Below are 14,387 nucleotides of genomic sequence, written 5' to 3' on the forward strand. Positions count from 1 at the left end.
ATTTCAGGGTTTCTTCTAACACTGGGAGCGGTCGAACATCCGATGCCTGAACATCCGCCGCTGAAAGGGTTCTGCAAAACTAGCAAGAACACAGAGAAAGAGTATAACTACCTTTGGTATTGAACAAATAGCCCTATTATATAGCAGTTGGTATCTCCCAGTAAGTAATACAAAACTATTCATCTTGGCCATTCAGAAATTTCTCAGTAGGGATGAATTGCATAGATGAAGAATTTCAACATTAAAAATTTCATTCAATCCCAAGTTTTCTCGCAGAGCTGATACGACATATCAAATATAGAAAGCTAAAGCCGCAGATGAAGGTGAAAGTTTCCCAAATAAGCACCAGAGACAATGGAAACTTCAAAGCTGTGAGATGTGAAGCGCACCTTTTTAACAGCTAGGTCTTTAGATGATTTTGAGGGGTTTCCATAAAGCCTCTCAAACACTGCAAGATCACGCAAGCGTTCTCTTGTGACTCTTTCCCTCTCTATTAATACAAAAAAAAACACACACATTAGGTTAAGCTGTACAAGCTCTCTTTGCTGCTTGAACTGTAACTTTTTACCTAAACTCCTAGCACAAGACAACACTCATCGTTCCCAACTCAGAAATCTAACACTTCTCTGAACTTCCTATACACTGAAGGATCATGAATTGATGAATGGAATGTACTAATTACTAAATCGATCAAATTCAATTCAGGTGAAGGATAGGGTTCAATTTTGGCGGAATCACAGGTCAATTACAAATTAATCAGCGGTCGACGATTACCTGGACACATGGAAGAGCAAGTTCCGACGATGAAGGAGACGTCAGTATGATCTTCGCCCTTATTGTCTGATACGTCTTTATCATTGTTTCGTTTGACTGGTACTACATCGGATCTTCTCCGAAAAGAATCAGTAGCTCCGCCGCCGGATCCAGCCCTCGGGTTATCAGAGAAATGGCGATTCCCATAAGTATTTGAAACCCTAGACGAAGAGGAAGAAGAAGAAGAACCACGATTACGACGATTCATGGCTTATAGAGGCAACGCGAGATCTTCCCTCCCAACGAGACTCTGACTGATAGAAACGAGCCAAATCGAATCGATTACCGAACTATTTGCTGGACTAAACCGGAACAAAACCAATTCCGGTTTTATAATTTCAATAAATCAATCAAACAAATCAGGCGGTAACCGGGTCAGTTTAGTTTGAAATTTTGAATATGACTATACCGGTTTTGACTTGTAGACAAATTTGCATAGAATCTACAAGACTACAACAATTCTAGCATTCAACTTTCGTAATTAGATTTGTTTCAATTCGGTTTTGGTGCAACTGCGATTTGGTTCAGTTTTGTTCCTTTCTAAACAAAAATCTAATTAGATTTTGATTTGAGCATTTCAGTTTTGGCCTTTTGGGTTGTTTGATTTTTTCCCCACCCCTAGTTAAGACAGGTCAAAGCTTAGGCCGGTTGGTGGGTCTAGCAGTCACGGCCACTATCTAGACAGCAAACAACAATGTGTCCACCACTACGGATTTAGGTGTCTATTCCTCAACTATCCACAACAATAATTAAAAGTGATGCTGGTTTGAGGTAACTGCTAACATTCAAAACACAGAGACTAGAACCACTACTCCTAGTGCAATCTTACATCATGGCCCATTCCATATATATGCAACTAAACAGTCTAAACTCTCAATCATTATTCACAATTATAGTTAAAATCCCCATTAATGCGAAGAGAAAAAGCACTAACACTTAGTTCCTAGCTGCTAGGACTTTTATTTTCTCTTTGAGTCAAATCTCTAAAACAACCAAACTGATCGAAGTACCTAACTATGTGTACCAAGCATTCTCTGCACTTAGTCAAAACACTTGCAACACACAAAATTGAGACAGTATTGGCATATCTAGGATGACTAAAGATTAATGATATTCATATGACAAGTACCATACATTTTGTTGGTGGAACTGTGTAAATCGCCATCTATCCCAGGAAACAATTATTAGTCTCTCTTTCTCTGAGGAATTTTGACAAAACACTTGGTTATGTACACACAACATTTTTTTAAGTCAATTGTAATAAAATAAATAAACTCAGTTTCTTCCGATCCTTAGGGAAGAATCAACACCTTTGTTGTGTCCAGAAGAAGCTGCCACAGCAAAGAGTCTAGCAATCTCTAGCTGAGTATTCGCCATTATCTCCGTTCTTTTCAAATCCATCTCTGCTCTCTTAGCTTCAGCTTCAGCTCTCATCTTCTCTATCTCTTTCATTGTCTCCATTCTCGCTCTCTCTGATCTCATAACCACCTCCGCTAACCACCGTATACTTCCGGCGATCTCTTCCTTCTCTTCTTTATATCTTCTCCTCACTTTCTTCCCTCTCACCTTCGTTTTAACCACCGGCGTACTGCTGTCTGTATCCATCTCCGTCGCTTTTCCTGGTTTGTCCTCCGGCTTGAATCCATCTTCCTGCACAACAAATTTCCTTAGAAAATATTCCAGATTTGGTTAACTCTTGTCAACTGGTTTAGCCGATCAGACCTTAGGAATCTTGCCAACGCCGTTAGATCCGTAAGAAACCTGCGGCGGATGAGCAACCGCAGGAGACGGCGGCTCGAGTAAGAGCAAAGGAACAGAGCAATTTAGAGGCAGAACAGCCTGAGGCTGAGGCNTTAGAGAAGCCATCCGGGAGTCAATAATAATCGCATCAATGGAACACTTGAAAAAAATAAAACAAATTCATGATTATCTATCAGAACTCAGAAGAGGGTGATCAATCAGAGTGGGGTACAATTCTATGAAAATTACAAAAGAAGAAATATGATCCTATCTGAGCGTCCTGAACAAGGTTATGACTACGAAAATCTACAATTAACACATTAACTCAAAGTATCTACACACAAACGACTTGCAACAAAACCCAAGGAAAACAATTCTAACGACAAAGGATAGTCATGTTCAGTGTAATCCATCTACCGAACCAGGAAAGAGAAAATAGTAAGAAACAAGTCAAACTATACCATTTCCTCGTAAAGGTAGACCACTCTCTCATTGGCTAAATTCTGAATGCTAAGATCTTGTCTAATAGACCTTGTCCTATCGAAAATAAAATCATGAACCGCTTCAAACGGGTGCTCCCTGGAGTCAAGCAAACTTATAAGGTATTTCAGGGTTTCTTCTAACACTGGGAGCGGTCGAACATCCGATGCCTGAACATCCGCCGCTGAAAGGGTTCTGCAAAACTAGCAAGAACACAGAGAAAGAGTATAACTACCTTTGGTATTGAACAAATAGCCCTATTATATAGCAGTTGGTATCTCCCAGTAAGTAATACAAAACTATTCATCTTGGCCATTCAGAAATTTCTCAGTAGGGATGAATTGCATAGATGAAGAATTTCAACATTAAAAATTTCATTCAATCCCAAGTTTTCTCGCAGAGCTGATACGACATATCAAATATAGAAAGCTAAAGCCGCAGATGAAGGTGAAAGTTTCCCAAATAAGCACCAGAGACAATGGAAACTTCAAAGCTGTGAGATGTGAAGCGCACCTTTTTAACAGCTAGGTCTTTAGATGATTTTGAGGGGTTTCCATAAAGCCTCTCAAACACTGCAAGATCACGCAAGCGTTCTCTTGTGACTCTTTCCCTCTCTATTAATACAAAAAAAAACACACACATTAGGTTAAGCTGTACAAGCTCTCTTTGCTGCTTGAACTGTAACTTTTTACCTAAACTCCTAGCACAAGACAACACTCATCGTTCCCAACTCAGAAATCTAACACTTCTCTGAACTTCCTATACACTGAAGGATCATGAATTGATGAATGGAATGTACTAATTACTAAATCGATCAAATTCAATTCAGGTGAAGGATAGGGTTCAATTTTGGCGGAATCACAGGTCAATTACAAATTAATCAGCGGTCGACGATTACCTGGACACATGGAAGAGCAAGTTCCGACGATGAAGGAGACGTCAGTATGATCTTCGCCCTTATTGTCTGATACGTCTTTATCATTGTTTCGTTTGACTGGTACTACATCGGATCTTCTCCGAAAAGAATCAGTAGCTCCGCCGCCGGATCCAGCCCTCGGGTTATCAGAGAAATGGCGATTCCCATAAGTATTTGAAACCCTAGACGAAGAGGAAGAAGAAGAAGAACCACGATTACGACGATTCATGGCTTATAGAGGCAACGCGAGATCTTCCCTCCCAACGAGACTCTGACTGATAGAAACGAGCCAAATCGAATCGATTACCGAACTATTTGCTGGACTAAACCGGAACAAAACCAATTCCGGTTTTATAATTTCAATAAATCAATCAAACAAATCAGGCGGTAACCGGGTCAGTTTAGTTTGAAATTTTGAATATGACTATACCGGTTTTGACTTGTAGACAAATTTGCATAGAATCTACAAGACTACAACAATTCTAGCATTCAACTTTCGTAATTAGATTTGTTTCAATTCGGTTTTGGTGCAACTGCGATTTGGTTCAGTTTTGTTCCTTTCTAAACAAAAATCTAATTAGATTTTGATTTGAGCATTTCAGTTTTGGCCTTTTGGGTTGTTTGATTTTTTCCCCACCCCTAGTTAAGACAGGTCAAAGCTTAGGCCGGTTGGTGGGTCTAGCAGTCACGGCCACTATCTAGACAGCAAACAACAATGTGTCCACCACTACGGATTTAGGTGTCTATTCCTCAACTATCCACAACAATAATTAAAAGTGATGCTGGTTTGAGGTAACTGCTAACATTCAAAACACAGAGACTAGAACCACTACTCCTAGTGCAATCTTACATCATGGCCCATTCCATATATATGCAACTAAACAGTCTAAACTCTCAATCATTATTCACAATTATAGTTAAAATCCCCATTAATGCGAAGAGAAAAAGCACTAACACTTAGTTCCTAGCTGCTAGGACTTTTATTTTCTCTTTGAGTCAAATCTCTAAAACAACCAAACTGATCGAAGTACCTAACTATGTGTACCAAGCATTCTCTGCACTTAGTCAAAACACTTGCAACACACAAAATTGAGACAGTATTGGCATATCTAGGATGACTAAAGATTAATGATATTCATATGACAAGTACCATACATTTTGTTGGTGGAACTGTGTAAATCGCCATCTATCCCAGGAAACAATTATTAGTCTCTCTTTCTCTGAGGAATTTTGACAAAACACTTGGTTATGTACACACAACATTTTTTTAAGTCAATTGTAATAAAATAAATAAACTCAGTTTCTTCCGATCCTTAGGGAAGAATCAACACCTTTGTTGTGTCCAGAAGAAGCTGCCACAGCAAAGAGTCTAGCAATCTCTAGCTGAGTATTCGCCATTATCTCCGTTCTTTTCAAATCCATCTCTGCTCTCTTAGCTTCAGCTTCAGCTCTCATCTTCTCTATCTCTTTCATTGTCTCCATTCTCGCTCTCTCTGATCTCATAACCACCTCCGCTAACCACCGTATACTTCCGGCGATCTCTTCCTTCTCTTCTTTATATCTTCTCCTCACTTTCTTCCCTCTCACCTTCGTTTTAACCACCGGCGTACTGCTGTCTGTATCCATCTCCGTCGCTTTTCCTGGTTTGTCCTCCGGCTTGAATCCATCTTCCTGCACAACAAATTTCCTTAGAAAATATTCCAGATTTGGTTAACTCTTGTCAACTGGTTTAGCCGATCAGACCTTAGGAATCTTGCCAACGCCGTTAGATCCGTAAGAAACCTGCGGCGGATGAGCAACCGCAGGAGACGGCGGCTCGAGTAAGAGCAAAGGAACAGAGCAATTTAGAGGCAGAACAGCCTGAGGCTGAGGCTGAGGTTGAGTTCCACGGAGGAGATGATCGAGACGTGGGTAAAGAGGCCAAGAGGAGCCATCAGGCGCAGTAGCGGACTCAGAACGGTAACGTTTCTTCATGGACTCGATCTTGTTCTTGCACTGTGTCTGAGTCTTTGGTGACTTGGTGTGAGTGGCGCGTGACGACACGTGTCTAGCTACGTCTTCCCAGTCTTGACCCTTGAGCTTTGCTCTGTTCCTGAGAACCCATTTAGACTCGTAGGCTTCAAGTAAACTCGAAACAGCTCCTTCGCTCCATTCATCTCGCTTTAACCTATCAACGACGACGGAGGAAACAGATGGTTTCTTTGGGGATTCTTCGTGGTGGAGAAGTGATTTTGGAGTTTCTTGGTTAGATTCTCCGTTCTCCATATATTGTTTTCTTCAGGTGAATAAAAAACAGAGAGCAGACTCAAAGAGTGAAGATAAAAGGAGAAAGAAAGAGAAGTTTTTTTTAGCAATATATTTTGATAAAGATGGGAAACAAAGTGAGTGACAATGAGACTGTGTAAGAGAATACGCTGCTGGTTGGTTCTCAAACTAACCAATGAGTTAGGGTACACGCGTTTCTCGCATGTTCAATGGTTGTGACTCGTGTGACTTAAAGCAATAAGAAAATTATGTTTTTCACTTATATTACTCTGTTTTTTTTTTTNTTTTTTTTTTTTTTTTTTTTTTTTTTTTTTTTTTTTTGTGTTTGTGCCCAATTTATGATTTGTATACATTACAGTCTGTTGAAGTGTTAAATGGAATATATGACAAAATTATTTACGCATATTTGTACCGGCTTTTACTTACCCTTCACAAAAGTTAGTGGAGCAACCCGTCACAATAATAATGAGGAGAATATAAAGAAGAATGTGAGAGAGAGAGTGGGTAACCATTGAAAAATAGGTTTTAATTTCTTTTTTCGTCAACTTGAAAAAAAAAGGTTTTACTTTTGATTTTTATTTTTTGAAAAGGGTGAACAATCATGATTTCAAAATCTTCGGATTCAAAATGCTTTTATTCATTTTAGCTATAAAAACCTTTTTGTGTATGCTTTTTTTTTTCCTTCTCTTTTTGGGTGTATGGTGGAGTGAGTCTGGCTGTTAGCGTTGATGTCAAGCCAAACCGCAAAACCCATTAGGGCAAGATGGAAGTGGGGTTACACTTGTCACTCTCTCACCCCCTACTATTTTACACACTCTTTTTCTTCTCATGTTTGCATAAAGATCCGATGTTCGATCTAACTTTTTCTTATCATCAATAGTGTATATATCTTGCAGAAAATTTTCAGGTTATTGTTCTAACAAGTAAATTATTTTGGTCATCATAGCACATGCCACACATCTTCGACTATTTGCTGAGCTAGCTCCTCTAGCAATTTATCAAGGCGTCTTATAAAATGACCAATTTTAGGCGAAGTTTTTATCTTTCACACTTTGTTTTTCTATCAAAGGAATGATGGACCCTGCAACTTCAAGACAGCATACAATAAAATTTTACAAAATAAAATAAAAGTCTTTAGATATAAAATTAAATTTTTTTTTAAAAAAAAATCCCAAACGTGATTCCTTGTCCAACCCATTGCAGTACAACGTCGGCAATATCTAAAGTGATACAATGTATATATAGGTGAATTAGGTTTAGCGGATCTGATAATTTTTTTCAGACAAATGGTAAGAGAGGGCGAGGTCAGAAGTCGTATTTCAGACGAAGATATCATAGAGGGTTATCTCCGACCAAAGGTAAACGGGGAAGCAACTGCAAACCCGAGATTTATCGTAGACAACATGGAGGAGGAGTTGTACACACGAGAGCCGTGGCTGCTTCCGCAACCAACAGATCCTATCCTTAACCCTCGCGAGTGGTTGGTTCTACTTGGGTAAACGGAATTGGAAATACCTCCACGCGGAAGGAGTTCATTGTGAGGGAGCGCGGATACTCGTTCAAGGTAGATCTCCGATCCTGTCTAAGGAGTCAGGTGAAGTAATTGGGGCAACGATGAGATTCAGATATTGCTTCAGGAAAAAGAACGAGAAAACCGCGATGGCCTATAGCAGTTGGTTCATGCGAGAGTATCGTCTCTGTGACGAAAGCAAACCCTACAACACCCGCCATGTTCTCTGCAAGATTACTTGCAACCTATGACTTGTAGTATTTATTTGATTGTCTTCTTGAAACATATAACTTAACTAAAGGTTTTTGCAAGTACAGTTTCAGCATCGGCAAATTCATGACAATCCTTTTTGGAAACAGAGAACAGTCGAAAGAAAATTTGACGAAAGATTTCACAATCATATATATATGAGAATTACCAAAAATCATTAACTTATATAGTTTCCAAGATTCAAAAGCTCAAAACGCATTACGAAATAGACCAAAAACAAAAACACAATCCAATAAGACTTAGGTGCAAGTTTCACGAGAAATGCCGAGCCTGGAATTTGGAACGTCGATGAGGACACGGTGGTTCTGTTGCTGCATACTAGCGATGACGTTAAGGACAGAGTTAACGTTGGTCGGAGCTGCAGCCATGGCGAGACAGCTGAGGTTACCTGCGGAGCTGTGGATGAGAAGGTTGTCCGTAGGCAGAGTAACGTTCATTCCGGCGAACATAAACGTCACAGATGGGTACACGACGGAGCCAGAGTAGCAAGTGTCGAAACCTCCCAGTGAAGTTGCGTTTGCGTTCTTAACACGTCGCCTGAACTCGTCTCTCACAGCCAGGTAAGCTGGTTCGACTAGCCTCGTGTAGACCGTCCCTGCGTCATGTATACATGCAATGTTTTTGTTTAACAACAATTAGAAAGTTAATTTTATCTAAATCTATGAATTGGCCAATTTTGTTTTGATTTGCTTAATTCGTTTTTTATATAATCAGTTTTGATTATAGGTTCTCTAATAAGTAAAATCAAAATCATTTTAGTCCAGAAATATCACATTTCACGTGGGAGAGCAATAGCTATAGGTTACTTACTTCCCTCTCACGACATATATCATTCATATGATTATTTTCAGATCTCAAGCCAAAACAAAAACAAAATGTATTGAGGGTTGTAAAGTCCATACCGGAGTCAAAGATGGTTCCGGCTCCAGTGGCCGGATCAAAGGCGAGTGCACTTGTAGGGATGTCCACTATTTTATTTCCGACACGAATTCCAACCAAATTAACATAGTAAAGCGATGATCTCCTTGGGTTCTTTAACAATGGAGTGGTCTTGATCCGCATTGGTTGAAACTTAGGTCCCAATCTTAGCGATCCGGAGAAATTGCCAGACTTACTATTAGGCAAGCAATACGAGAATGTAGACTGGTAAAGATTTTGTGTCTGTGAGATTAGAGACAATGGACCACGACCTAAACCCATGAGTCCTTGCGCTGGCAGCGATGATCCAGAAGCCTTGTTGATGCACCCAAAGGTGTAGTTTGGGATAACGTCATTGGCCAATGTTAGTGTGTCTTGTGTCAGATATGCTTCGATGGCTGAACCACCGTAGGTCATGTTGAAACCACATGATTTGTTTACGGTGCAACTTGGATTTGGTACCTGCAAAAAAAAAAAACTTTATCGATTAATATTTCGTTTAGTGGATTTTTTTCACTTTTAAAACGCTTTCCCATAAAGAATTGTTTTTTCCATCTTGGATCTCGTTATTAAAGGCGCTACTAACTATGTTTTACGTTATTTAATTGTAATTGTGAGTGACCTTTTTGTATTATAAGCAAAACCTAACTAGCTAGCGTGACGACAAAGAATATAGATCAGACAGTAAAATATGCCCTACTAGTTGGCATTGTTTATAAAGTTCTTTGTATATAAAAAAAATACCCGTGACTATACTCATGGTACAAAACCCGTGACTAGACTTCTCGATCATGGTGTAATAACACGCCAAAATGAAGTTCACATTCACATTTTTGTTGTCTAATTACAATGCATCCAAAAATCATCAAGTATTACGTCTGACATTCGGTTCGTTTTTTCAGGTTTGGTGTTCTTGTTTTGTTAAAACTAAATAATAACTGATCTTATTATTTTCGTTGGATTTGAGTATGTTTATATAGGTTCTGATAATTAGATCTTGTTTTGAACAAAATTAGAAATATAACTTAATTAGTTAGGTATGGTTTGAATTGAAGAAATACAGTTTAATTAGTATAGTTTTTAAGTCCATCTAGAGAAGGCATATCTAATTTTCTATTATAACTATAGTCTATAAGGATATAATTAGTTACCTGTTTACACTGAGGAGCTTGGCATTGAAGAGTACGAGAGGAGCTTGACTTGGAAGGATTAAAGAGAACAGAGGAAGAACAGCCAACACAACCAGAACAAGGAATCCAAGCAGCGTCATTGCTAGTGTCAAGAGCCACGAGCATGGGCTGAGCCGGTGTCCCGATGTTAGCCCTTACGATGTAAGTCGGGCTCTGAACGATGACCCGTCCCGATGCAATTGGGACTGATGATTTCTTAGCGGCGGCGAGGCTTGACAAGTAAAGGAAACGAGCCTTGTCTTGAAGAAGTGTGTCTTCCCATGAGGCAGAGGTTTTGAATGGAGAGCATTGGCTGTTAATGTGGAACACTCTTAGATCTGAAGTGTGGCTGTTTTCATCGCAGTTTATGGATTCAGATTTCAAGATCAAGAGAGAGATCAACAAAATCAAGAGATGGGATCTCATTGTTTAAGATCTTGATCTGATCTCTGTTGTTTTTAGTGTTTGTAGAGTGAATGTGTGAGTGTGTGTTTATATAGTGAGTGATGATGATGAGTGTGTAGAAAGTAATAAGAATATAAAAAATGAAAGAGTGGGTTTTAATTTATCTTTAGTTTGAGAGAACAGACTGTATTCCATCTCTTATTTTTTCCTTGTTTCTATTTGTTTTTTGGGTCCACTCTAATATTGGCTTTCTCTGCTCGATCGACATGCGTTGCTCTCCATCCACAAAACTCATAGAGGTTGTAATTTGTAACTTTGTCTTGTGTATTATTTACAAACTCATATATATATTATGTTCAGTCTTTTGATTAGGCGATGTGTAATACCTGATTTATTTTTTAAATAGTGGCCTGAAAAAAATATTTATGAATAATATTGTCATTTGTCATGAAAAACTATATTTTTAAGCGTAGTTAAATTGTAACAATTTGATAATGCATGACATGCTAAAAAGTACTGTTTTAAATATCGTGGAAGATCAAACATGAGAAAATATCTTGTGGTGATATATTAAGAGAGAGTCGACAAGCGTATTTGAAGTTTTCGCATGGAGCCACGGGCAACGGACGATAGCGTTGGAAAAAATGCACAACGTTTGGAAGCATCCAAGAGCTATCTCAAGATATTTTCCTTTCTTTTTTTTCATATAGAAAACATCACAGATTTATAATCCCTTAAGTGGCTTATTTGGACTCATTTGTCGAATGTGAATCAAAAACCAAACCGGACGTCTAGCTGATTAAATATCCGTCTATTGACTATTAACCTTAGTGTAGTGATAGAAGGTAAATCTATTTGTAGAAGACACCATAACAACCGGGAGAGTCCCGGCTCCTACGAATATAGGAATTTGGCTAATAGGCCGGCCAGTTGTGGCCCAATGGTTAAAAAAAAGACATAATTAAAAAATTACATAGAATAATATAATTAATATTTTTTTATATATATATAATTAATGTTTATTAGAATAACATATGGGATTTGAGTAATAATAGGTGATATGATGATATTCTTTCTTAATATTGATAACCGATGCTCCTTCTCACAAATTTTGATAAATATCCAATTTAGACAACGAGTTTTAGAGGGAATTACAGAGGAACATGTGGAGCGGTCTTGCATAAGAGAGATCTGAGAAAAATATCAAACGTTTCACGTGAGACTGGCTAGTGGAAGACCGACATAAATACATTATGTATTGTAGCTTATTATGGAATGTATCAAACTACTCAATACTCATTACCATGTGGTGGGTTACATATCTCACATTGGCTTCTTCTTCACTATATAGTGCTGTGATGCTGTCCATCAATTATTTATTTTCATTTCAAAAGATTTTTTTTTGTGTTAAGTATATCCATTATTTGTTTCTTAAGAGTTGAATGTGATATATCAATATATATATCCTCGATACTAATTTTTGTTTTTTTGTTTTTTTGATATAATTTGGTAGAGTTTTCATGGTGTGAGGTCATGAGCTAAAGAAATAAATAGGAAAAATGATTGTCAGTTACTTGAAGTATACACCAACACATAGCCACACATATAAACAATATAAATGTCTTGTTAACTACGTGAACTATTGTCATCACATAAGGACATCCATAACAAACATATGTTATGTCTACAACACCATAAACATTCGAGGTTAGCCGGAATCCGGCGTTGACCAGTATTAACCGACGTTGACCAATATTTATCGGCGTTGACCGGCGTTGACCGAACTGACCAGAAAAAAATATTCAAAAAAAATAATTTTTTCCTAATAATAATAATTTTTGTTTTTATGTATTTTTGAAAATACAAAATTAAAAATGATATTTAAATAGAAAGAGTATAAATTTGTAATTGTTTATGAAAAAATCTACTACACATCAAATTTTGGTGGTATAGTTTTATTATATTATTTTTGGTATATTTTCTGTATTAAGAAACAGACAATTCGTGGGTTCACCCTTACGGGCGAACCTCTCTTATTCATCCCCTTTAAATTAAGGAAACAAATCTTAATTAAAGAAACAGAATATGTTGATCAATCAATTTTAAAATTGTTAATTTTAATATTATATTACAGTTTTTAATTATCACATATAAAACCCTAACCATTTATTATAAACTCAAACCAACATATAATTTTGTTTAATTGTAAAATCTAAACCCTAAACACTCTTTTATAAATCCAAACAGGCATATAATTTTATTTAATAGGAAAATCTAAAACCTAACCACTCTTTTGTAAACCCAAACCGACATATTATTTCGTTTAACTGTAAAATGTATACCCTAATCACTCTTTTGTAAACCCAAACTAACATAATTTTATTAATAAAAGATATCTTTTTAAAAATATGATATGACATGCCATATTATTGTATTCTGATTTGTTAATTAAGAGGGATGAATGAGAGTTGTTCACCCCTAGGCTTAACAAAATTAGTTACTCTATATACCACAATTTTGTTTTTTATATTATTTTTATTTTTATTTTGGTAAATAATTTTCTTGTATTTTTTTGTTGTTATATGTTGTTTTTGTATATTATACAAATCATTTATCTTTTTTATTTATTTATCAAAAATACATAAAAACAAAATCATTATTATTTTTAGAAATAAAAATATTTTTTTGAATATTTTTTTCTGGTCAACGCCGGTTAATACTGGTCAACGCCGGTCAACTCTGGTCAACGCTGGGTTCCGGCATACCTCGAATGTTTATGGTGTTGTACACATAATCTATGTTTATTTATGGATGTTCTTATGTGATGACAATAGTTCACGTACTTAACAAGACATTTATATTGTTTATATGTGTGGCTATGTGTTAGAGTATTATGACAATCATTTTTCCAAATAAATACTAGACCCTTTACACGTAGTTCTAGGTAGTTTCGCTTGTTTTTGCTTTTCGTTTACACACTCGTTTTGTAAGAAAAGAAAAAACTGGTTGCAAGGAATATGGAAGTTACACGATTTAACAACTTTACTAGAATATGACCCGTGCTAGAGCACGGGTTGAAATTTTTTCCTTTTGTTTGTTTGGTATCATATATGTGATTATTTTATTTGTTTTAAAATATTTTTTAGATGAAACACTATACCATGAAATCATATATTGAATATGGCTTATGAAAATAACATATATTTTGTAAGATATATTCTATTATATCTAGATTTTGACCCGCGGTATAATGTAGATTAAGTTGTGTGATAAAAAAATTAATTTTTGTTTGTTAATTTTGTTTGATTTGTTTAGTGTTTAAAATTATATATTGTATTTTGATTGTTAATTCTATAACCTAACCTATAGTATAGCACATATTAATTTTAGGACCAAATATGTAATGTATGTTTGTCAAAATTATCGTGACCGAGAAAATCTACCAAAAAACATTATTCCAAACTTAAATTTAATCTGAAAAATCATATTTTTGAAATTTTAACCCGTGCTATAGCAAGAAACCATATTCTTTTGAAAATTTTTCATATTATAGTGACATATTATTGATCCGTACTATAATAAATCAAATTAGAGTGTTTATAATTTTTAACTTTTTGATCTATCATATATCTATGATATTCTTAAAAATATCAAATTAAACTATTTTTAAAGATTCCAAACTAAATTATTTTAAAAATTTATTATAGTATATAAAACTATACAATTCAACAAAAGAAATATATGAAATGAACTTAAATATTCAAATTTCTAGTCATTACTCAGTTAAATTTTTCTGATAAAGTTAGGTAATATTTTATTTTTAGCATAATCGGAAATCACTTGTAATATGCGGAAAAGTGATTAATTTCTATTAAATTCTGTGATTTTTTTGCCTAGATAT

At 36.3% G+C, this 14,387-nt stretch overlaps 3 protein-coding genes across 5 annotated transcripts; all 3 read right to left on the reverse strand.

Annotated features, from left to right (window-relative positions):
• On the reverse strand, window positions 1,901–6,440 carry LOC104712039 (trihelix transcription factor ASIL1-like). Of its 2 annotated transcripts, XM_010433051.2 has the most exons (3): window positions 5,810–6,440; window positions 2,536–2,652; window positions 1,901–2,463 (listed from the first exon to the last, which is right to left on the reverse strand). In XM_010433051.2, the coding sequence occupies exons 1-3, from the start codon at window positions 6,212–6,214 to the stop codon at window positions 2,089–2,091; spliced, it is 897 nt and encodes a 298-aa protein (XP_010431353.2). In that variant the 5' UTR covers window positions 6,215–6,440; the 3' UTR covers window positions 1,901–2,088. The 2 variants fall into 2 exon arrangements, with proteins under 2 accessions (XP_010431353.2, XP_010427137.1); XM_010428835.2 differs by lacking the exons at window positions 1,901–2,463; window positions 2,536–2,652 and adding an exon at window positions 5,058–5,620 and having other exon boundaries at window positions 5,693–6,431.
• LOC104712037 (SAC3 family protein C-like) lies at window positions 2,729–4,229 on the reverse strand. 2 transcript variants are annotated; one of them, XM_010428834.2, is made up of 3 exons: window positions 3,932–4,229; window positions 3,547–3,647; window positions 2,729–3,228 (listed from the first exon to the last, which is right to left on the reverse strand). In XM_010428834.2, the coding sequence occupies exons 1-3, from the start codon at window positions 4,176–4,178 to the stop codon at window positions 3,139–3,141; spliced, it is 438 nt and encodes a 145-aa protein (XP_010427136.1). In that variant the 5' UTR covers window positions 4,179–4,229; the 3' UTR covers window positions 2,729–3,138. The 2 variants fall into 2 exon arrangements, with proteins under 2 accessions (XP_010427136.1, XP_010427135.1); XM_010428833.2 differs by having other exon boundaries at window positions 2,782–3,236.
• On the reverse strand, window positions 8,100–10,611 carry LOC104712040 (aspartyl protease AED3-like). The gene is made up of 3 exons (XM_010428836.2): window positions 10,064–10,611; window positions 8,897–9,374; window positions 8,100–8,589 (listed from the first exon to the last, which is right to left on the reverse strand). The coding sequence occupies exons 1-3, from the start codon at window positions 10,505–10,507 to the stop codon at window positions 8,234–8,236; spliced, it is 1,278 nt and encodes a 425-aa protein (XP_010427138.1). The 5' UTR covers window positions 10,508–10,611; the 3' UTR covers window positions 8,100–8,233.

This window comes from Camelina sativa, chromosome 9, assembly GCF_000633955.1.
Source record: "Camelina sativa cultivar DH55 chromosome 9, Cs, whole genome shotgun sequence".
NCBI lineage: Eukaryota > Viridiplantae > Streptophyta > Magnoliopsida > Brassicales > Brassicaceae > Camelina > Camelina sativa.